Source organism: Schistocerca serialis, chromosome 1, assembly GCF_023864345.2.
Source record: "Schistocerca serialis cubense isolate TAMUIC-IGC-003099 chromosome 1, iqSchSeri2.2, whole genome shotgun sequence".
Taxonomy (NCBI): domain Eukaryota; kingdom Metazoa; phylum Arthropoda; class Insecta; order Orthoptera; family Acrididae; genus Schistocerca; species Schistocerca serialis.
Genome location: NC_064638.1, coordinates 1,028,368,833 through 1,028,394,596, shown reverse-complemented (window position 1 = coordinate 1,028,394,596; position 25,764 = coordinate 1,028,368,833). Strand labels below are relative to the sequence as shown.

Genomic DNA, 25,764 nt, shown 5'->3' with positions numbered 1-25,764 from the left:
TAAGGAAATGTGTTGGTTTGTTGCTATTTTCTTTCTAATGTCCCAAGTTAAGAATTTAAAATTAAGTGATTAATGGTCCAGAGACACACTTTTGAACACACCAGCTTTCAGCAAAATTATGTTCCGAAACTGTTTTTGTCTGCTTTTGAGAACGCTGCACTTCAGTGGTAACTCTGCGAGTACTGGCGGTGACAGTCTGTTCAAAATTAGTATGATTGTTGACAAAATTCATAAGACAGTTTATAATTCATTTCATCCACATCACAAGCTTTGTATTGATGAAAGTCTCTTGCTGTTCAAAGAACGATATTATCTTTTCAGCAATTTAATCCAACAAAGTGAAGTAGATTCAGAATAAAGACATTTGTACTGTCTGACTGTCAGAGTGGGTATAGTTTGGATTTTATTGTATATACAGGCGCAACAACAGAAATTGGGTTCCACAATTTAAGGAAAAGTGGCAATGTAGTGGGTACTCCTATGTGACCATATGTAGAACAGGGTCATATTCTATATGTATTCTATTTGGTACTCCAGCCCGGACCTGTTCCTCTGGCTTCACAACCATGGAACAGCCACATGTGGCACTGTTTGTAAGAATAGGCGCAACATACCAAAACTGCAGAAGAAACTGAGTTTAAGTCCACTGACAACATCCTTGCTATCAAGTGGTCCAATAAGAGACAAGTGTGCATGTTGACAAGTCACACAACACAAATGTTTGAAACAGAGAAGACTGACAGAAATAGTGGCGAAAAAATAAAAAAACTGCAGTGTACTGTAGATTAAAATTAGAGTATGGGTGCAGTTGACCATTGTGACATGTAACTGAGCTCGGTGCGATCAGTGCGTAAGACAGTGAAATGGTACAATAAATATTTTTTCCACATTCTGGATTTGTGCATTCTAAATGCTCATTCTCTCCACCAGTCGGTAACAGGGCGAAAAATGGCACTCGCACAGTTTCACCTTTCTCTCGTAAAGGGTACTGTATAAAAATATGCTACAGAACGGAAAAAAGCTGATAGGGGACAGTGCTACAATGATGAGAATCCTCTGCGATTCACAGGGAGACACTTTCCAGCTATTATTGTGAGTGAACATTCACAGAAAAGTACGCTCATGTGCGGTTTGCACTAAACAAAGTGCACCGAGAAACTAGATACCAATGCAAAACTTGCAATGTTCCATTATGTGTTGTACCCTGTGTTGACACTTAACATACAAAGAATCATTGGGAACTAAATCTGAGAAAATTTATTGACACTTCTGTATGAATTCGAAAAAAGTAAAAAAAATATATTTATATTTTTAACTTCACCAGAGCCAACCTAAAGCCCATATCGAAAAGAAGGATGGGAAGCAGATGCAAAATTATTCAAACAGTGCCTGACTACTTCATACACTAAGTGATCAAAAGTGTCTGGACACCTGGATGAAAATTACAATTTCGTGGCGCCCTCCATCGGTAATGCTGGAATTCAATTTGGTGTTGGCCCACCCTTAGCCTTCATGACAGCTTCCACTCTCGCAGGCATACGTTCAATCAGATGCTGGAAGGTTTCCTGGGGAATGGCAGCCCATTCTCCATGGAGTGCTGCACTGAGGACAGGTATCAATGTCGGTTGGTGAGGCCTGGCATGAAGTCGGCGTTCCAAAACATCCCAAAGGTGTTCTATAGGATTCGCGTCAGGACTCTGTGCAGGCCAGTCCATTACAGGGATGTTATTGTTATGTAACCACACAGCCACAGGCTGTGCATTATGAACAGGTGCTCGGTCACGTTGAAAGATGCAATCGCCATCACCAAATTGCTCTTCAACAGTTGGAAGCAAGAAGGTGCTTAAAACGTCATTGTAGGGCTGTGCTGTGATAGTGCCATGCAAAACAACAAGAGGTACAAGCCCCCTCCATGAAAAACACGATTACACTGTAACACCATTGCCTCCGAATTTTACTGTTGGCACTACGTACACTGGCAGATGATGTTCACTAGGCATTCGCCATACCCCCACCCTGACATCAGATCGCCACATTGTGTACCGTGATCCGTCACTCCACACAACATTTTTCCACTGTTCAATTGTCCCATGTTTACATTCCTTACACCAAGTGAGGCATTGTTTGGCATTTACCGGCGTGATGTGTGGCTTATGAGCAGCCGCTCGGCCATGAAATCCAAGTTTTCTCACCTCCTGCCTAACTATCATAGTACTTACAGGGGATCCTGATGCAGTCTGGAATTCCTGTGTGATGGCCTGGATAGATGTCTGCCTATTACACATTATGACCCTCTTCAACTGTCGGTGGTCTCTGTCAGTCAATAGACGAGGCTGGCCTGTACACTTTTGTGCTGTACGTGTCCCTTCACATTTTCACTTCACTATCACATCAGGATGTTTTGGAGGGTGGAAATCATGCGTACAGATGTATGACACAAGTGACACTCAATCACCTAACCACATTCTTAGTCCGTGAGTTCTGCGGAGTGCCCCATTCTGCTCTCTCACAATGTCTAATGACTACCGAGATCACTGATGTGGAGTACCTGGTAGTAGGTGGCAGCACAATGCATCTAATATGAAAAATGTATGTTTCTGGGGGTGTCCGGATATTTTTGATCAGATAGTTTGCTGGCAAATGAAGGGACTTAGTGACTGAGATGGTGCAACATCAGTGTTGTGGTAAATGTAATTACATCGAGTACATTGCACCAGTATAACAAAACCCATATATTAATCTATGTACAATACATTTAAATTACTAACATGCAACATAGACAGTTGTATTCTTTCATCCATAGTAGTGCAAATATAGATTACATTTGGTCTACTTGTACAAAACCTGTTTTCCATACTGATTTCAAAAGCCTTTGATGAATGAAAAGTAACATGCCAAAGTTAAATTTCTGTTCTCAGTGAGATTTTTCTTGCTACTTTGCCTCTGTTGTTAGCCAATACTGGAAATCAAATCACTGTTCTGGGGATTGTGGGGGGGATTAAAATTGGTTGTTCGAATGAGATTAGCTTTGAGGCATTAATAGAAAACGGTATTTGTATAAGAAATATTGAGTTGATTTTTATGAAAAGAAGGCAAAGTTGCCTTCATCTTTTCATAAAAATCAACATCTTTTCAATTAATTTGTAGATTATTGGGAAATAGTAGGGGAATAAAAATTTTTATTCCATACGTTTGTTCTATCAATGCATTGCAATCTAAATTTCATTTTCATCATGCATTCACTATACTAGATATGTGAATCTGAAGTTTACATTGTTTTCAGGCCCGATTTTTGCACTCAACTTTCATTCCAATTACACAGCTTGGAATGGTTTATAGAACATAGTTTTTTAGCAAAATCAGAACGAAAATATGGAATTTTCGAATTTTTTACAAAATGTTCAATTTTGTGCTTAATTCATTCAGTACTGGAGAGAGCTACGCAAATGATACTTTATATTTGAGAACCTTGAATTGTTAGGTTACTACATGCCAAGTTTCATGCTCACCACCGCATTCACCCAAGAGATGCAAGAAGCCAAACTTCGAAATTTTTTCAAGTGCCTATTTTTTTGGCTGATTTTACCTACAATTTTCTGGCTCAGTATGGCTCATAAAATTCTTTTCATTATTATTCTTAAGAAAATGCATAAAGTTGTACAAGATGACCAAATTTGATTTCTTTACAAAAACTATTGCCCAAAGTCTCCAAAAATTCATGCTGGCTCTGCACAAGTTGTAATCAGTCCATAAGTATTCAGCACAGGGCGGGTTGACCAGTGCGAACTGCTCTGGTCCCCGCGGCAGCTCCAAGGGACAGGCACTTAGCACAGGTAGCCGGATTACGTTGCATGCTGTGCCGGCTCAGTGCGCCAAGCAGATGGTGCGCCTCCAGCAGTCAAAGGGTTAAAGGAAGGACGATTATGGTTTAGCAAATTGTCAGTAATGAGTCCGTTAGAGATGAGCCAGGAGTTCAGACTGGGGAAGGATTGGAAAGGAAATTGGTCTTGTCGCTTTCAAAGAAACCATCCCAGACTTTGCATAAAGCAACTCAGGGTAGTCACAGAAAACATAAATATGATAGGCAGATGGGATTTTGAATTGCCATTCTCCTAAACGTAAGACTAGTGTCTTGCCACTGTGATTGAAGTAAGTAACTGCTTATATAATGTCTGACAACAACAGAAAGAAGAACATAAATGACAAATATTGAAAAACTGATTGGAACAGAGGATGCTTATGAATAACAAGTTGTCTTTTACAATTGCATTGTAAAACTGTTTTTGTTAGATTTAGGGCAGAATGCAATTGGTGCCTGAAGACTGATTAGCTGATCTGCAGCAAACACTAGTAATTATTCAGAAATGGTTATAATGTTCAAATTGAAAATTGCAGTAGTTCACTTTGAATTAGGCTGCACAGCATCTAACTCATAATTATATAGTAAAATCTGTATCAAGCCATATACAACATTCAGTGTAGAAACTGAGAACAGAAATTAATTTTTTACTGCCTCAGTAAACTTTTTATTTGGTCCTAATGTTATCTAATATTATTGTGCCCATAAAACACAAAATTTTAATTTAACTTGATGGTTTTTTTGTATTTTGGAATATTCTGGTTTTGTTCCTATTAGTTGGGCAACAATATTCAGACATTTGACATGTACGTTTAGAAGAACAGGCAAAGCAACTCCCAAAACTAATGTGGATGTACAGAAACTGAAATACTTTTTCTGTACTGCTCACACAAAATGCAAATTGTAAAACATTAATACAATATGTGATACCTTGTTTTATTATTATTATTATTATTATTATTACTGGGCATTTTATATACTGGTGTCCAGTTCTTACTTACATCAGAACATGGCAACCTGAGAAAACGGCAAAAAAACTGTAAATGTTAGATCATGCAAAATGGTACAACAAAGCAAAATAATTAACATCATCATGATGATGTCCTGGAGGATGAGGAAACAATTTTCATTTCATTCATGTGACTACCTGAAGGATTAATGTTAAAATATTATGACACAGTATGGTCACCATTAAATCACATTCTTAGTTATTAGTAACACTGCTGCTAAAACAACAACAGTTGCTTCTACTATTGTTCAGTACTCCTAATGACACACCAAAATACTTGTGCCATGTTTTAAAAATTTCAAATTATCTGTATAAATAAAAACCAATTGCCACATATATGAAACACAACCACTTGAGAACAATTCAACCAATTTGGCTTACTGTTTTTTGTTCTGTAATTATCAGGGCAAGGTTTGTGAGACAGAAAATTTTTGAAAAATGCACCAGAAAAGTAAAAAATTTGGATGGTATTTTAATATGAAGATCCCAATGAAAGAATTGTGATGGTTGGTTTGACAGTTCTGCTATCACATGTTTTCACACAAAAAAGGTGACATTCATTTAAAAGTTATGCTGTGGCATGTTTTCATAGCAACAAATTCTACACTGAGTATTCATATTTTGTGAACAAGAATACTAATGAAAGTGATATTTCAGTGTTTTATCGGTGTTGATCGTATCTTTGGTATGTTGCCAAGACTGAATTGGAGTCAGTTCATGGTAATTTGTTGCATTGCAAACACTCAATTGATTTCACTTTGTGGTTTATTTCTTTGGCAAAAATGCCACCAATGAGGTGTCAAAATATTGGTTGGTGTGTGCACACTGCAGGCCAACTATATAATCACAAAGTCAATGAGACTAATGAAGAGCATAGACAGCATTTGGAGGCAAATCGAATAAGAATTTCTCAAGCAAAATCCAGTGTGACTCCAGAATGACAGATACAGTTGAGTTTGACTCAGTCAGTTGGAGCTTACGCACAAAATAATCTGGAATGTTAACAAAACAGACGGTCAAACATGTGATGACATCTTTAGTGTGTTGCAAAGATTAAATTGATGTCAGTCTGAGGTAATTTGGTGTGTTGCGAACATTCAGTTGATTTCAGATTGTGATTTACTTCTTCGGGAAAACTGCCACCAGTGAGATGTTGAAATATCGCTCATGTATGCGCAATGTCAGCCCACTACAAGATCGTTGAGTCCATGTGACTGACAAGGAAAGTAGACAGCCTTTGGAGGCAAACTGAATAAGAGTTATACAATAAACACATTCTGTTAAACTGGCTGCATGAAAGAACATGCTAAGTTGTGCTATAAAAATGTGTGGTTTTGTTTTTCTTTTCACAGTCATTATTAATAGAAAACAGGACAGTTATGTTTATGCCCAACTTTATAATCCTACCTGTTTGTTTATTAAAACCATGCAAAATACTGTGATTAAAGCTCCTATCCTCACACATTCAGCAGCTGGAAAGGTCTCTCTCACACTCCACAGACTAATGATTCCAACCAAATTACCCTTTTCTTTTGACTTCTACTCCCATGCAATTCCTGTTTGCAGTAAGAATAAATAAGGCCAGAGGGAGGGGTTTGGAGGAGGAAATGGACAGAGAAAGGGGGAAGAAATGGATATGAGAATGGAGTAGGAAATGGATATAAAGAAGAGGGAGGAGGATAGAGACAGAGATGACGGAAGAGGGGATGGGTGGAGAGTGAGTGTAGTGTAAGAGATTGGGGGAAGAGGGGTGGGGGATGAAAGGTGATGGACAGAGATAGGGAGGGAGGAAGATGAGATGAACAAAGGAAGGGGGAAGGAGGAAATTGGGACGTATTTCCAATTCCCATATGTATATAGCAACTTCAAAGCATTTTCGGGTTTGCTAGTTACTTACAAATATTTCTTGTATGTTCACAGGCAACTAATTTGCTGAAAGTGTATCACAAACATCACTACTGTTGGTTTGCTTCTTGTCTGGAGCCACCTAGTCTGTGGTGACCAAAGTCAAAATTTTATCTTTTCTGTAAATTATCTTTAACTCTCCTGCATCATTTTGTAATAAAGTCATTGTTTCCCACACAATGTGAGTCAATTTGCATGTTTTTTTTTCTTTTTCAAGCAACACAGACTCATGAATTTTTCATTGCTCTACTTTACTTTGACTCATGTTTTTCTTTTTTCTCATACGAAGATTTTGTTCCTTTTAGTCCACAGTCGAATCCTTGATTTTAAATTAGTTTGGTTATCACATTAGCTTCACTTTCCTCTATTATGTACAATTTCACAAAATCTTCCACTAGTTTTTTGTTATTGACTATTTCTAACACTTTTGACTTTTTTTGTGCTTTAGTGTGAAAAAATTCAAATAAACAAACTTATTTGTCTGTATCTGATAAAATGCAATGAAATAAAAAAACAATATTATGACTTTCACGAAGTTAATTTACTTTTAAAATTATGCTGTGTAACCTTCGTTTACTTTCCTTGGTAGGAAGATTAAACACATGAATCTTCTCCAAGTCACATGCATGTGAACTCTAACAGAAACTCAATCTGAATTATCACACTATAGTAATTTCATTTGTCCCATTTCACAGCTTAATTTTTTTGAAAATTCTGATGCAGTTATATCTCCATCAATTCCAATGTTATACTCTGTAAGCCTCTGTGTAAACTGGAATTTCAATGGTTATTTCACAAAATATTTATGGCAGAGTGTGAACTACTGAAATTTCAACAATAAAAAATATCAACATATCTCATTTGTACTGTCTGCCACTACAGCTGGATAAGTAACTTGTGTTATTTTTGCAGTGACTAATCAAATTATTACATCTCTTCTTTGCATCTTTGCCATCTCCTCCAGCAATCCTACCTGATACAGCTATCAAATTGATGGCCAATACACAAGAATTGGTTGAATGAAATTTTTGAAAGCCATCTCCTTCATGCTTGAAATATATTTCCTTAGGACTATTCCTACGACATCTGCCTTTCAACTTATGATACTGGTTTTACTTGGTCATTACAGCTTAAATGTCTGTGAACATGCAGCTCTCGATATTTTATGGCTGTAACTGCTTCCAGTAAATGATAACTGTAATAGCACTTCCTGCCTACTTACCTGGAATACAAAAGATTAATTTATGTTAAGGGTCACCTCCAAGTCCCTAGACAAAGTGTCAGCCCTCCACAGTTCTTCAAACATTCAAAGTTGCTGGTAAAGTGGCACCCCTAAATATGTTGTCCATGACCACCTTCATGGGGCTTCTGATGTTATCCACCATGTCATTTACAGGTACTCTGAACAGTAATGTCCTGTAACACTCCAACTAACATTACTTTCACCTATAACTCCACCCCCGCCCCCTGCCCCCACAAAAAAGTTTTAGAGTAACATACTAAGTTCACTTGTTAAAAAAATTTCAGTCAATTAATAAAGTTGGGCTATAATATTCTGTTCTAAGTGACTCATCCTGCATTATTGATCAGTATCATGATCTAATGTATATTCATGACTTTTCAGAACAGTAATTTTGTGTTCAGTCCAAACCACTGACTTAAGTTCTTTAGCCAACATCATTTTGTATGTCGTGGACCATGGCTGCCATCAGTCTTCCTTGAAGTATTGGTTGCAACAGGTGGTATTTGTTATTTCACATTATATGGTGAAAGTCTCTGAAAATTTCTTCTCTTTATGATATTGAGAATTTCTATATTTTTATATGTAGACAGCAGTACTGCAAGATTTTTGACTATCTGTCGATGGTATGGTATCTTTATTAGCCTTCAATTCATCCACATTTCAAATGCCTCCAACTTCTTACCAAATACTGTGGTAAATGTTCACAACCCAACTCCATCGGATGGGATATTGAACATGTAGCGTCAAAGTAGGTGAGTGCAAAGTGTAATACTTAAGCCGCTGCTATTAAGAACTTTCTTCATTTTTGGGAAAGAACTCCTGGCCTGTTTAGTTCTGGTGTGAATTTGTTGAAGAGACATCCCAGTTATCATTGATTTGACACCCCAAATATTTACATGATAAATCTTTTCAATCTCATAATTACCGTGTGCGTAAATGCCCTGAATTTCATTTTGGTTTCTGCTGACAACTATCCATTTTGCCCTTTTTGAGATTTAAATGTAACCTCACAGTGTTGCCCTCTTCAGTAACAGTGTTTACTAGTTCATGCAGATCTTTCAGCCTGGTTGCAAGTAAGACAGTCTCATCAGTGTACCTGATGTTATTGATGATAACTCCATTACCCAGCATTCCTATATAATTTCCATCAAGTGTAGATAGGAGGAGTTTTCAAAATACAGGTGATGAGGAGAGTATACAGCCCTGGCGAACTTCTATCAAAATTGAAAATACTTCCGACAACTAAGCATCGACACGCATTCCAATACTTTGGTTCCAGTGTGCAAATATTTGGTGGACTGTATAAAAGTGCAGAACAGTATCAAATGTGTAACGGAAATGAAGGACTGTTATCAAGTACTTCTAAATAACCTGTACTTCTAAATAACATGTACAAACAGAGGGAACCAAATTTCACATGACTGCTGCTTTATGAATCCATGTTGACTCCTGCAAAGCAGGTTTTCGGTCTCCAGAAGGGTTGTAACACACAAGCATAAAATGTGTTTCTTTTTTCATCTACAACGGACTGTTGTCACCAATATAAGCCTGCAGTTATGTCCATCTGTCCAATAAAAATGGAAATAATGCATGCTTTATCTCAATCTCTTGAAAAATACTGTTGCAGCAGAAATATACGATAAACTGCTGCTAGAAGGGAACTACTGAACTACTTTCTGCATTATGTGCAGAAATAGTTCATGAATAATATTTCAAACATTGGCAATAAAATATGAAGTATCTGACATGGAAAAGTATTAAACTTGCTAAATGAATGATACTTGTTTCATTACAGAAACTGGAACCATAGTACTTCTGCCATATCTCCGTGTTATAAGACTGTTTTCATTCTTGCCTATCAAAGGTTCAAGCACTTGTTTGTGTGGAACTACATTTTTTATATTACTAACAGACAGTTTAGAACACAAACTGTTGAGTTATGCCGAAAATGATATATACCACCATACTTGATATAATACAGTCCTCCTAAATGGAATTCACGAATGATAACCCACTCTAATGATGTCATTAGTTTTCAAGTCTTTTGAACAGTGGTAGGCTCAAAACATTGAAACTAATGCTCTCTTAATGTAAATATAATTAATAGTGTCACTGCTTTTGTTTATAGATAAATTATAACATACCTGAACAAACAAAGTCTCTGGAGCTTGTTCCAGCCCATCTTGAGTAACTTGCCGTGCATGAGAATCCACATTTACAGGTTCTAAGGCTCCAAGACACAGATGCCGCTCAAATATCTCCTTTGCTGCTCGTTTTCTCTCCGATTCATCTTTCAGTTCACGGTACCTTTCACATGCCACCCAGAAGTAAATATTTTCATGGCTAAATTCCTTCTTCAAGAATTCCTGTTGGAATACGAAACAATATTTTTAATAGTGTTTCAGGTTAATACGGCTTCAAAGGTGAGGATTAGATCGTCTTAGAAATGTGCGCATGGCATTTGGATACTACCAAAATTATTTCACACGCAGCAAATGCACATCACTCAGTTATTATAGAGTCATATTAAATAGTGTAAATACTCAACAAATGCTTCAGAGGGGAAATCGGTTAGAGTTTTTGAATAATAACATGAGTGTAAATACTCAACAAGCACTTCAGAGGGAAAACAGATTAGGGCTTTTGAATAATAACACGAACCAAGAATACTACCAATAGTTACACGACTACTATTTCATTGATTACATAATAGAAATCAATCTTTTTAACAAAGGATGAGTAAAAATATTTGTGTTTGTTTTCCACTTACAGCAAAAGTATGAAGACCTGCTGGATCCTCCAACAGTTTCTCAAATGCTGTTGCCCAACTTGCAACACCTTTCTCAGGCTCTTCTTGTTCCAAGCTTGTCGATTCTTGATCAGAATGCTGCAAGAATAAGGGTAAAACAATCAATTACACAGCTTTTTGATTCGAACACACAGTAGATGTGGCAACGTAGAAGTTTGCACAGAAAAACTCAAAACTTTTTTAGTAACACTGACATGTTTTCAGCAAAGAAAATACATTGTGCAGAGTATGTAATGAGGACACGTTTTATTAACTACCTACATATTTTGAGATTAAAATAACATCATGTTTTACTGAATATAAATGGACTGCTACAAAAAACAAAGTGACCCTAAATAAAATCATATAATCATTATAAATATTCCAGGCTGACATTACTAGAGCACGACTCTTCACTAATACAAAAATCACTCGTTGTCCAGTATCAGATAAGTAGAAAATAAACACACAAAATGCCTCAAAATTCTTATTAGTACACAGTACACAACTCACAATATCTCATTTCCCATCAAACAGAGTTCACAGTGTAATTTTCCAATTTAAAACAGTTCTACATCCAACTCAGTCACTTGAAAGGTAATGCTCTGCTTGAATATGATTTGTTTACATTTACAGAAACAATACAACAAAATTATTACTTGCCTTTATTTTGTATAAATCATGGTGTGAAGCTGATTTAATTCTAAGTAAATTAGACAAGTGACATTTGAATTCTTCATTATGTAGTATTCTATTACTGCACGTTTTCATTTCATTTATGTTGCCTGCTGTAAAAATGTGCATGAATGAACTTTCCTGAGACTGCACAGTTAACAACTGAGAACATGGAGGAAGTAGACAGCTAGAATTGTGCAAGTATCTGCACCACGATTCGTCAGCAGAGGAAATCAGCAGGAAACTCCGAGCCACAACCAGATAGCTGACTGCTGCCTCCTTTTTCTTTTAGAGAGATGACGGTTTATCAGCATTCTCAGTGCAAGCTCATTAACTGCTGGTACTAAATTACTACACTGTTCTCATGACTTGATTCATTTATGATTTGTGTGTACTTCCTATCACCTAGCATCTCTATTTAAAAAAAAAAAAAAAATTTCTTCACAAACACAGATGACTGACCAAAGGAAACAACCAACAGCAATTCTAATTAATTAAATTAGATAACTTTCGCAAATTATTGTAGAAACATTATCCATAAATGGAAGAGGCTGACGGAAATTTAATACTGTATATGTACTGCATCTAACTGGAGCCTGTGTGCTTTTCCAATTTAACGTAAGTGTAATCTTGTGCAGACTTGAGACTTCATGATCAACTGCTTAAGTGTAACTGGTAAGAACTGCATCAGCAGAGCTATGCATCCACTCCATAACAGCAGCTCCTACAGTTTAACACAACGCATTCCATGATAGTCAAACAGATTCTATGAAAAAAGTATCAAATTTGAAACTGAATTAATTCAGAAAAACTAACTGCAGTAGCATGACTTTTCTACATGAATTTACTGATAATTGGGTAACATTAAACAAGCTGTCTGGTGGTAATGCAATGTTCATTAGAAATCTTCACATCCTGAGTTATTTAAATTCGGAGTAGTTCAATGATATGAAAGATTATGGAATCACTACTGTATACAACAAAATGTAAAGTTTATAAATATGGCAAGGAAAAGTCAGGCAAAATGTAAATAATTTAGGAGCAAAGAAGACAACTTAGGAGTAAAGCATTGAATCATTGTCAGGCAAACGAAAAATAATGAAAATTTCACTAGTTTTTAGATAAATCATTTTAAGGAGCTGGAGTACATATACACTTGTATGTATTTGTAGTTCAGCTTGTTAAAAGATTAGCCTGAAAGGTTACAAAGTTTTCATTCTTTTTTTGTGTGCCTTTCGATTGACTTAAGACTTCTGCTACACGAGTCATCTCCTTCAGTCCTAAATTATTCACAACATGTAAAGTTTAGTTAATGAACACAGTTACAGTAATAGCATTGTTGCTACACACTCAACTGATAAGTACTGCACAAATTCATCCTTTGAAAAAATGAAATGTCGTGTGGCTAGGGCCTCCCGTCGGGTAGACCGTTCGCCTGGTGCAGGTCTTTCGATTTGACGCCACTTCGGCGACCTGCGCGTTGACGGGGATGAAATGATGATGATTAGGACAACACAACACCCAGTCCCTGAGCGGAGAAAATCTCCGACCCAGCCGGGAATCGAACCCGGGCCCTTAGGATTGACAGTCTGTCACGCTGACCACTCAGCTACTGGGGGCGGACATTCATCCTTTACAAGCTAATATGTTAGGAATAAAAGCTCAGCTTTCATGAGTTTTGCACTGAGATAGTGGAAAACTCAGAACCGAAAGAGATTCTGTGTGACCACAAAAATTCTCAGCAATTTAGGAAGTTTTTAAGTTCTTAAATGGAGATAAAAACAGAAATATGAATTAATGCAATAACCCTCAAACATTTTTTTCTGATGGCATTTTACTATACGCCTCCAGTACTAACAAACTTCTATAACAAATGAAAGAGCCAATTAGATCAAGTTATAAGAAGGCCTGAAAATCAACCATAATAAAACTAAATTAATGGATAATCAGACTAAAAAACAATTGTATGGATCAACAGTGACAATGTAGACCCACATGATGAGTTTTTACTTCATGGCAACTGAAAATAACTGGATAGACAGTAAATGTAATGAGTAAAAATTCTACTGGAAAACTAAATAGAATTTTTGATGCAAAGTTTCTGCAGTGACTGAACCAGAAAGTTTACAACAAATGAGTGTTGCCAGTTCTGACTCACTACAGTGAGTCAAGGATCAATCAAAAAGTGAAAGTTTTCAGTGAACAATGGAGAGATGCATTCTGCAAATTATTAGAAAAGATGAGAATACAAACAAATGAATCTAGGTGTGGACTAGAGTGAAAGATATAAATATGACTAAATAAACGGATGTGGACAAGACATGTGGATACTTGTGTGAATACTAGATAGACTAAGGAAGTTCTTGGCTAGATTGTAAGAGAGAAGAAAAGGAGAAGGTAAACATGAAATGACCAACTCCGCTGACATCATTTTCCACAATTTTTGAGACGTTGATGTATTCTAGAATTCTTAAAAGACTCATTGACTGATTTCTGCAAATAGTCTTACTCTCAACTTTAATAAGACACAATAAGTTCAGTTCTGCACATCTTGAGGTACTACACCAATGATAAATGTAACACATGGTAAGGAAATAATAAATAGGGTGGAAAGATCAATATTCTTAAGTCTCCATACTGATGAGAATTCAAACCATAAAAAGGACACTTTGAAACTCCTAATACAGTTCAGTCACATTCGCACTTAGAATTATTACAAATCTTGGGGACAGACAAATCAGTAAGTTGACATATTTTCATTTAATAATGTCATGTGGAATAATGGACTGGGGTAACTCATTTTTAAAGAAGGAAGTTTTCATTGCACAAAGGTGTGCTGTAAGAGTAAAATGTGGTGCCCACCCATGATCATCTTGTAGACATCTGTTTAAGGAGTTCAGTATTCTGACTACTGCTTCACAGTTTATTTAGTCCCTCATGAAGTTTGTTGTAAATAATCTACCAAGTTCAAAATCAACAATGATGCACACAATTACAATACCAGAAAGTAAAGTGATGCTCATTAATCCACATTAAGGTTGTCTTTAGCACAAAAAGGGATACACACTGCTGCCCAAAAATTTTTGATCACTTACTCAGTGACATAAAATGCTTGACAGACAGCAAAGTGGAATTTGAAGGAAAACTGAGTAATTTTCTCCTTGACAGCCCCTTCTACTCTGCAGAAGAATTTCTATTACTGCAATGTGTAAAAGGTGATGGGTATGAATTACTAACTCACAACTGTATATCTTTTTTCTTTTGGGTGGAAAACAAAAAAATATCTTAAAAATGTTCAGAATTTAACCATATGTACAAATCAATTTGCAATGTGAATGTAAAATGACTCATTCCACACCATTATGTTCTATCGTGCAAAACGATCTACTGAACATGTAACTAACTAACTAACTAAAAATAACACAGATATCTTTTATTAGTACTTATGACTGTCAATGTTCTCACGATCTGAACAATAAAAACAGCAGCAATGCTTTGTGGCTGGTAATCTGATTCAACACTTGTGTGGATCTCTTACGAACACTTATTCAAGCTGATTTTCACTTGCTCCCATCAGAATTTTTACCCATTTTCCAGAAATCTGCAACACAGATAACCCTAAGGTTTGAATTTGGAATAGAGTTTTGCACATCATTATGATAAATGTTCATCACTAAGCTGCAGGGGCAGTCTTTCCTGGCAAATTGCAGATCCTACAAGAATAATTATTTGCATCATAACTCTAAAAGTACAGTGTCGATCGCAAGGAAAGCATTCCCAAAGAAGAGAAAGTTGTTAACATTGAATATAGATTTAAGTGTCAGGAAATCTTTTCTGAAAGTATTTGTATGGAGTGTAACCACATATGGAAGTGAAACATGGATGATAAACAGTTTCGACAAGAAAATAATAGAAGCTTTTGAAATGTGGTGCTACAGAAGAATGTTAAAGACTGGTTGGGTAGATCATGTAACTAATGAGGAGGTACTAAATTGAATTCGGGAGAAGAGGAATTTGTGGCGCAACTTGACTGGAAGAAGGGGTCGGTTGGTAGGAGACGTTCTGAGGCATCAAGGGATCATGAATTTAGTAGTGGAGGCAAGTGTGGAGGGTAAAAATCGTAGAGGGAGACCAAGAGATGAATACACTAAGCAGATTTGGAGGGATGTAGGTTGCAGTAGTAACTCTCAGATGAGGGTTGTATGGAGAGCTGCATCAAACCAGTCTTTCGACTGAAGACCACAACAACAACGACGACTCTCTCCTAAATTATAAAAAAAAAAAACAGCTGTAATAAAGAAGATGTAGTGTAGAACCATGTCCTTAAAGACAATATATTCTGCTGCGCCAACCACTGCCTCAAAGCTATGGTAACATAAATGGCTCATGCTTCGCCCGAACCACATTAGAAATGCTATTTTTTCTACACGCCTGGACATCTGAAGCTCACACTTCTGTTGCTTTCATTCCTGGCCAAGCGCTGCATATACACAAATTTGGACAAATCGTTGATGAGGAGCAGGTGCGGTCCCCGGCCTAGGTTCAGATTCTCTCTCTCTCATCTGACAGGATCTTAATACTAACAATGAACCAACCAAGGAATGTTTTCAAAGTTTCTTCCCTTACATGCAAGTACATCTGACAATAATGATCTTATAGAAAGACGAAAAAACTCTGCAACTGTCACCTATGATGATTTGTAAAAACTGCACATGAATAATACTGTATCACTGGAATAGTTAGACAATGCAGTGTACGAAATGCAAATATTTCTGAAAAAAGAGAAATTATATATTTGCCTCGGAAATTTGAACCTACAACCTTTTTATCTGGAATTATTCTCCAGATACGGAAAAATGTTATTGGACTGAAAAAGAATGACACAAGAGTATAATGGTTCTGAACGGCCACAAATATTTCTGCCCGTGCGATGTCTAGAGTGCCACATTTGCTACCGTATTTTCACATCATCGGCAAATTTTCAGGCAAGAATTTTTATTTCACTTTCTTAGGGTGAGGAATTAAAATCTAAAATGTGTGTAAAAGAGCTCAATCAAATGATTGCCATAATCGATTATATCAGAAAATGTGTTCTACTGTGTGTAAATTCCTAAGGGGCCAAACTGCTGAGGTCATCGGTCCCTAGACTTACACACTACTTAAACTAAGTTATGCTAAGAACAACACACACAACCATGCCCGAAGGAGGAATCGAACCTCCGGTGGCAGGGGCCGCGCAATCCGTGTCATGGCGCCTCTAACCGCGCGGCCACTCCGCGAGGCTGTTTCAGAGGTGAGGTGAGGTGAGGTTTCTCTAGCGTGGTATGCTGCCGAATTTTCGTGTAAATAAAATTATTGTAATTTTTATTATTTCTCCTGACAGAAATAGCAAATACTAACATCGTTTGTCTGTTTGTGTTGAGTTATAACAGGTCTCTTAATGCAATTTACATTCTCTTATTTGCGATAGGTAAGCTTAAATACACATTCAGTGAGTCCAAACGGTATGCACTTGTCTCAGAGGCGTCTGCACTGTCGGAAAATGGACGCTAGTTCTAATGGCATTCTTGTTAGGGCGTAAGCTGTAATACTGTTTGTACAAGGCATGTCATGCTGACGTCAGGGGCTGATGAATCTGTGACATAAACAAGTTTGTGGTGCCCATACTTATGACGCAGCACAAATTGGCGATGTGTGTTGTCACGAATTTCTTTCTGCTCTTCACAATCGGCTTATCTAATTATTATAAGTTTAAACTTGAACCACAATTTTTTGGTGCGCACGGATTAATTGTGGACCAACTTAACACTTGTTTGTCAACAATTACCCAACGAACCATACCAGTAACGTCCGGAAATTTGAAAACGGAGACTGTGGCATGTTTCATTCAAACCGTCAGATGTCAATTAACAGCAGTACCTACATCTGTAAGAAGACCCATGATTTGTGCCCACCAAGACTACAGCAATGGAACGACAGCTATTAGATCTTCTGAATATTTGCGACCTATTTACACATAGGTCTTAAACAACTAGGATTGACGGCCGACAATGACAACTGGCAAGGGACAGTTCAAACAGCAATCATTACCGCAGGGAGCCTGTAGACGACGAAGTTCAAGAAGGCGAGGAATTGCGAGCAGAATCCCACAGTACAGGATGAAGGTACCATCCTAGCACTCGCCTATGATGATTTGTGGAATTCACCCACAAACTGAATTAGTGTAGCCGGACAGATGTCTGAACGCTGCTTTATTAGAATACCCGTGCAGTCAGTGTCTTCAACTACTGCTCCACTTTGCTCAGTGACAGCGATCTCACCGATTTGATGCCAAATTAGTCATTCACTAACGTCACTGTCAGTATCATGATGTCACAGAAATCATTTTAAGGTGTTGCGAAATTTATGCCAATCACTTGTTTCCTTCGATGTCGTAACATACCAAATCCTTAAAAAAAAAAAAAAAAAACAGGAATTCCGACAGACGAAGAAAGCAAAGGAGCTCGATTAGGCTTTAACGTCACACTGACTACGAGGTCATTAGAGAAGGACTACAAGTACGAGCTAAGTAAATACAAGGAAAGAAACTTCCCTTGTCCTTTTTTCACTTGCCTAAAGCGAATTAGGAAAACATAAATCTGATTTGTCGGATGGGAATCCGAACTGCGCTCCACACGAATAAATGTCTAGTGTCCTAATCACCATTGCATCATCTCGCTCGATACCGGCACAGGAAACGGTGGAAACTGCGTTTTAATTCTGAAGTACTTGCGTGTCTTGAACAGCTTTACTTATTGGGAAAATCAGAAACTGTAGTAATCACGCGAGAGAAACCTCACCTTGCACGGTCACACTTGCGGCAATTATTGGATTCAGCTCCTCACCTTATGACAATAATACAGAAATACATTTCTTGAGACTAGCTACGGATATGAAAATACCGAAACGAATGTAACGCTCAAGACCAGGGTTTCCCAAACTGTGTTCCGCGGGTAGTGAATACCATAAGTGCTCCGCGAAAAACTACTAATAACATGGCGTCTTCTTTTTTCGATATTATGCTTTCTGTGTTATCAGTTATGATTTAAAATTGAAGTAATCACTGAATAAAACAAGTTGTTCTCATTTTTTAAAAAAATTTACTAGCCTTCAAAATAAATAAGGTGTTCCATAAAGGTACCAGGATTCTCAAAGTGCTCCGTCAGAGGAAAAGTTTGGAAACTAATGCTCTAGATGTTACACGGGCAGTCCTATTATGTGACAGTTCAGAGTACCTCACTCAAGGGGGCAATGCAGGGGACATTTACGGAAGACAATTAACAGAAACGTCTTCAGTGGTAGTACATATTGTTTTCTCCCACCAGGGTGGGCTCCTTGTTTACGCATTTCACTGCTACTTTGTGTGTGTGTGTGTGTGTGTGTGTGTGTGTGTGTGTGTGAGAGAGAGAGAGAGAGAGAGAGAGAGAGAGAGAGAGAGACGCTAACCATTAAGTCTAACAAATGGACAATAAAGTGACCACAAATTTTAAGTTCAAACAACACATACGGGCGTGGATGCAAAGAGATAGAAAAAAATATTGTTCATTTACATTTTTTACTCATTGAATGACATTTCATGCGTGGGAGCTGGATAAAGAAAGTGTTTATCATTTATCATAAAAGGATCAACTGTTTGTAAATACAAGGGCTAAAGCTCGATTTTCATGGCTTCGCAATTCTTTCGTCAAAATTTCATTGCATACTTGTAAAACAACCGTATCTGGAAGACCTGTTACACGGGCACCAGACTAACACACAATCCAGACCCAATCACAGTTGAATATTTTCAGTTGAACAGTGTATAGGGGAAACACTGGTTAATATCACTTTATTTATCTCAGAGTTGCAATGGGGAATCCTGAGGTGGAACTCTACGTCCTGACTAAATTTAGACTCGCTGTATTACGTAGGCTAAATTTATTAGCGCACACAGGTGCACTTTACGATCGACTGGCTTTATCATATCGTGCCGTCTTATCGCTGGGATAGACGGAAGGGTGAGTGACGTTATCGAGAGGCAACAGTTGCGTGCGATATTATCGCGAGAGGTCTGCAGAATTCGCCCTGGCGACAAAACGGGTACACTGCTTGCGTCACGCGTCACAGTGACTGCTCATCTTGTGCGGACTAGAAATCCCGAAGGGGTGAAAGAGAGGAGTGGGGAACATGCCCTGAACAAATCGCACATGCAATCAGTCCGAAAGTACGATAGAAATATGATGCAATACAGTACTTCCTTGTAACAGTATAGATTTGGATGTATTTACAGCAAGCTGATTGAGCCACATTCCAAGGGACTTCTGTGAAATGTGTGTGTTCAAAGACAGCATGATAATATTATTAAAAAATCTATCTGAACACTTTTTCTTTTCTTTTATGACTGGTTTCTATCTATACTACCATCATCAGATACACCTAGAAAAGACAAAAAGAACGTGAAAATTTGTCAGTGACAGCATGGAACAGTACTGGAAACCGTGTTTAAGTGAACTACATGAGAAGCAGGTAAGAGGCAAAATACATATCAATTGTATTTGTTTCTCACAGTCTTACTACGATTTTTCATCTTTTGATGGTAATTATTTTGGCTACAAGGTTTTTTTTTATGAGTTGTATACAAGTTTAGATAGAATGACAGGGAGTACGTTACTTCTTAGTCGCTCATTACGTAATTTGCGTAAATGCTGCTTCGGGTACTGTTGTATGCTGTTGTAATGCTCCCATTGATTTTTCTCTGCATGTATGATGATGATGATGGTGATGATGATGATCGTACAGACAGGAACCGGCCATAAAGCGAAAGAAAAACAGTTTTTGACCAAAGACAGATTTGTATTTTACAAGTTTTGTATGTCGGGTCACTGTGTCCTATGATTTCGTCACAACTATCTCTCTCTACGACAGGACTCGGTAACGCAATCTACTCAGTCGCTCTCCGTCTGGAGGTAGCCTATTCGAGTTACGGTGGTGCAAGAAATTTCCTTTCGCACGATTTGGGTGGCCCGATGTGGAGAAGTGAAGCCGTTAAATTCCTGATTACCAGACTGTTCACCAGTTAAACGGGAAACCTTTCTTTGCGTTTTTTGTAATGAGAACGGTAGCACTGGTGACCCCTTTGGTGCTATTACAGAGCAGTAGAGATCACGACGATATGGTTTTTCGTCTTTTTTCAGATAAACTTAACACAACACTCCACATGTGCTCATTACTACACTAGAGAGATGATATATATATCTCCCATATTTTTGGAAGGAAACTTGCCAATGTAGCGAGGCAAGGAATCCTTTAGTTAGGAGGCCAAACGACCACTTAAGCTCTGGAAAAGAACATTCTTTAATTTCCTGTAGCACACCCGTTAGTCACGCACAAAACGTGGGCGCAGTAGGACATGTTAAAGAGCATTTACGAGAATCTTATAACTATGAGATACAAAGAATCCGACAACTTAAAACAACTGGACCTCGTTGTGTGGTAACAATTACAGGAAAGAGGTTCAAAATGGTTCAAATGGCTCTGAGCACTATGGGACTTAACAGCTGTGGTCATCAGTCCCCTAGAACTTAGAACTACTTAAACTTAACTAACCTAAGGACATCACACACATCCATACCCGAGGCAGGATTCGAACCTGCCACCGTAGCAGTCGCACGCAGGAAAGAGGTTTTCAAGGTAACACTGCCTAGTGTGTTCGACATAAAGCGATAGCTCCGTTGTTGGAAGACGAACAACAAAATACGGAAGAAGAAAGAGGAATTAGATACATTCTTACCTTCCCACGCAGTTCACAAGAGACTCAGCACTAACTGACCACAGAGGTTTTGCTATGAGCCAAAGCAGAAGTTCGATTTTTCGGTTCTAAAAGTAAATATCATGAAGAGTTCCACAGTTCGTTATTGTTTTACCGACGGAAATGGAAGAATTCAAGCTTTTCTGTATTACAATGTATTAAGAAATAAACTGCGAGGAAAGCCGCGCCTTCTGAGGTGCTTCTGCGGTCTGTAATGTATCACTTTCGACGTCTTATAGATAGCGGACGTCAGTAGTTACCTTGAAAATTGCAGGAAGCACGAAGCACGAACTCCACGCCATCGCAAGGCTGTTCACATAAACGGATTTCAGAGCAATAGCGGTATTTTTGCTATTAATATGCCAGTCTCAACAAAAACCAAATTCCCGTGGATGAAAAGCGCACACCGCGGCAGCACGGCAATTTAGTGTTCACTTGCTCTGTGATGCGTACTAATATGTCACAGACCATACAGGCGAGAGCGAACGTCTTTCGGAACGATCTGCCCCACTTTGCTGCAGCTCTCATCCCTATATTATACGGATGACGAAAGTTGCACAAAAAATTGGCAGGGACGAATTTAGCCAACGATCCAGATTTCGTAACGCGGCGACAGCGCACACCGCGAACTGATCGCGCAGGCACCACGGAAACGTACCACACGCACCGTAGATCTTATCTTATCCGTCATATCAATGCAAAGACCGCGAGCAATTACGAAAACATTTGTAACGCAATCGAAAGAGAATGTTTCATTATGAGATATGTGACGAAAATGGGTCGACGAACGCCATGATTTCCCATCTACTTGATGCGGACGGACTGTCGTTGTTCCCGATAAGTTTCAGGCGGCCGCTTACGAGTTAATTTCACACATAAATTGGTCATGCTGCTACGGCACGTCCTGGGCAAAGCAGTTTCAACGATCTGTGACACAACGATAGTTAGAGAAGGCGCCCCTAAGGACGAGCATTCTTAAAATAACATCTTTATCCAGTTGCATACAAAGGTTCACAGGGTCCTGTCACTGCAGATGAAGCCAGATAGATAGAGACAGAGAGAGAGAGAGAGAGAGAGAGAGAGAGAGAGAGAGAGATGGAGGGGGAGCGTTGGCGTGATTTTTTCTTACGTCTCGCTACGATACGCACCTACCATTTTGGTCGTTCCGTCCTCCAGTCCGCTGAAAGAACCTTGGTTCTTCGTGACAAAATACGAAGTTTGTCTCGAAATAGCATTGTTTCGACAAACAGGCCTCTGTTAGCCAAGTACCACTTGTTGCGTTACTTCTGTCCGTAAAAGACTGCTGCGTCTCTTACGAGGAGCAGGAAAAGTTATCTGTGGTGAGCAGTGCGAACGGTGCACATTCCAGGTCACTCGAGTAGAGCGCAAGCGCAACCCCCTCCCCCCCCCCCCCCCCCCTACACACACACACACACACACACACACACACACACACACACACACACACACACACTTCTATCGTTCTGCTCTGGTCAGCTTAGGACGAAGCACCGAGGATAAAACTACTAGGCGGCAGGAAGCTGTATAACATTTGCGGAATCCATCTTTAAAATCTAGGAGTCATGGTACATGTACAAAGGAAAGGAAAAGAAGAAAAGCCACATGTACAAATTATTGGTTAAATCGAGCATCACAAATTACTGTGTAATACTTTATAAGCAGCTGAAAAGCACTGCCAAAGCCCTGATCAGAACCGTACTAAACATACAGGGCTATTACAAATGATTGAAGCGATTTCATAAATTCACTGTAGCTCCATTCATTGACATATGGTCACGACACACTACAGATACGTAGAAAAACTCAAAGTTTTGTTCGGCTGAAGCCGCACTTCAGGTTTCTGTCGCCAGAGCGCTCGAGAGCGCTGTGAGACAAAATGGAGACAGGAGCCGAGAAAGCGTATGTCGTGCTTGAAATGCACTCACATCAGTCAGTCATAACAGTGCAACGACACTTCAGGACGAAGTTCAACAAAGATCCACCAACTGCTAACTCCATTCGGCGATGGTATGCGCAGTTTAAAGCTTCTGGATGCCTCTGTAAGGGGAAATCAACGGGTCGGCCTGCAGTAAGCGAAGAAACGGTTGAACGCGTGCGGGCAAGCTTCACGCGTAGCCCGCGGAAGTCGACGAATAAAGCAAGCAGGGAGCTAAACGTACCACAGTCGACGGTTTGGAAAATCTTACGGAAAAGGTTAAAGCAGAAGCCTTACCGTTTACAGTTGCTACAAGCCCTGACGCCCGATGACAAAGTCAAACGCTCTGAATTTGCAGCAGCTCATGGAAGAGGATGCGTTCAGTGCGAAACTTGTTTTCAGTGATGAAGCAACATTTCTTCTTAATGGTGAAGTGAAAAGACACAATGTGCGAATCTGGGCGGTAGAGAATCTTCACGCATTCGTGCAGCAAATCCGCAATTCATCAAGAGTTAACGTGTTTTGTGCAATCTCACGGTTTAAAGCTTACGGCCCCTTTTTCTTCTGCGAAAAAAACGTTACCGGACACGTGTATCTGGATATGCTGGAAAATTGGCTCATGCCACAACTGGAGACCGACAGCGCCGACTTCATCTTTCAACAGGATGGTGCTCCACCGCACTTCCATCATGATGTTCGGCATTTCTTAAGCAGGAGATTGGAAAACCGATGGATCGGTCGTGGTGCAGATCATGATCAGCAATTCATGTCATGGCCTCCACGCTCTCCCGACTTAACCCCATGCGATTTCTTTCTGTGGGGTTATGTGAAAGATTCAGTGTTTAAACCTCCTCTACCAAGAAACGTGCCAGAACTGCGATCTCGCATCAATGATGCTTTCGAACTCATTGATGGGGACATGCTGCGCCGAGTGTGGGAGGAACTTGATTATCGGCTTGATGTCATCCGAATCACTAAAGGGACACATATCGAACATTTGTGAATGCCTAAAAAAACTTTGAGTTTTTATGTGTGTGTGCAAAGCATTGTGAAAATATCTCAAATAATAAAGTTACAGTAGAGCTGTGAAATCGCTTCAATCATTTGTAATAACCCTGTATATGGGCTGAAATGGTGAGAAGTTGAAAAGAAGATTAAAGAGAAAACAACGAATAGGAAAAGTTAGAACGGGAGGAACGGGATCGCAGTGAGTATAAGGGAAGCGGAAATTAACTTCGAACACAGCAGAAGCCTAGAAAGTGATCTGAGATGAAACACAGCCATATAAGAATGTACAGGAGCAGCTGGCTCAAATGGCTCTGAGCACTATGGGACTCAACTTCTCAGGTCATTAGTCCCCTAGAACTTGGAACTAGTTAAACCTAACTAACCTAAGGACATCACACACATCCATGCACGAGGCAGGACTCGAACCTGCGACCGTAGCGGCCTCGCGGTTCCAGACTGCAGTGCCTAGAACCGCACGGCCACTTCGGCCGGCGGCAGCTGTTTCTTTTCTGCCAAGAGGTCATACGGGGTGCGCCTCACAATACAATACAGATGCGTCCCTGGGCAAGTATTAATGGCTCTCCACAGTCTTCGATAATTTGAGTGTGATGGTGTTACGTTGATCGATGTCTGCAGTGAAGCCGCAAAAACAAAACAGACCAAAAGTGAAAGTCTAGGCTCTCGCCACAGCGCCGTTTCACCTCCATTACGAAGTATACAGCGCGGCGCTACACTTTAGGGTTAGAATTAAACACTGTACAGAAACCTCAATTGAATGTAAATGCCGGCCGGGGTGGCCGAGCGGTTCTAGGCGCTACAATCTGGAACCGCGCGACCGCTACGGTCGCAGGTTCGAATCCTGCCTCGGGCATGGGTGTGTGTGATGTCCTTAGGTTAGTTAGGTTTAAGTAGTTCTAAGTCCTAGGGGACTGATTACCTCAGACGTTAAGTCCCATAGCGCTCAAGGCCATTCGAACCATTTTCAACAAGTAAATTTTCCGCACTCTGTCAAATACCCCTGTTGTCTGATGTAAAGTGAGAGAGAGAGCTACAACCCTACAAACCAATTCCTCTTAGAGTTTCTACTGAGCTTTCAGAATCGTAGACTTTACATAACCTCCGAGAAAAAAATCCGTTGGAGCGACATTACGATCGCGTTGGCCGTGTGGCAGAGACTTCCAACGCAAAAACGAGGGTATCTAATGCTTAGGTGCTCTAAATGGCTCTGAGAACTATGGGACTTAACATCTGAGGTTCCAGACTGAAGTGCTTCGGTGCTCACGGGAAATAATATCGAAGCAGAACGGCGCACCACAGCGTCGTACTGATCCATATCTACTGACGGACAGAGAAAGGTACAGTGTCCAACATCTGTGACAGTGATTCTCGAATTAGGACCAAATAACGTGTACGATTCAATCCGTGCGACAGTAATATAAGTGCCTATTAATCTTCTTCTATAGTTACAGCACACAAGTTAACAGAATACCGTCGCTGCTGTTCTAACAAGTGTGT

General features: G+C 39.2%; 1 protein-coding gene across 7 annotated transcripts in view; it reads right to left on the bottom strand.

Moving 5' to 3' along the window:
• Positions 1–25,764, bottom strand: part of LOC126413773 (regulator of G-protein signaling loco) — a 244,224-nt gene that overhangs the window by 29,456 nt on the left and 189,004 nt on the right. For all 7 annotated transcript variants that reach the window (XM_050083293.1, XM_050083294.1, XM_050083292.1 and 4 more), the window contains exons 2-3: positions 10,787–10,903; positions 10,161–10,382 (exon numbers count right to left, since the gene is read on the bottom strand). In XM_050083293.1, coding sequence (XP_049939250.1) covers positions 10,161–10,382; positions 10,787–10,903 — 339 coding nt within the window. The remainder of the gene's footprint in view (positions 1–10,160; positions 10,383–10,786; positions 10,904–25,764) is intronic.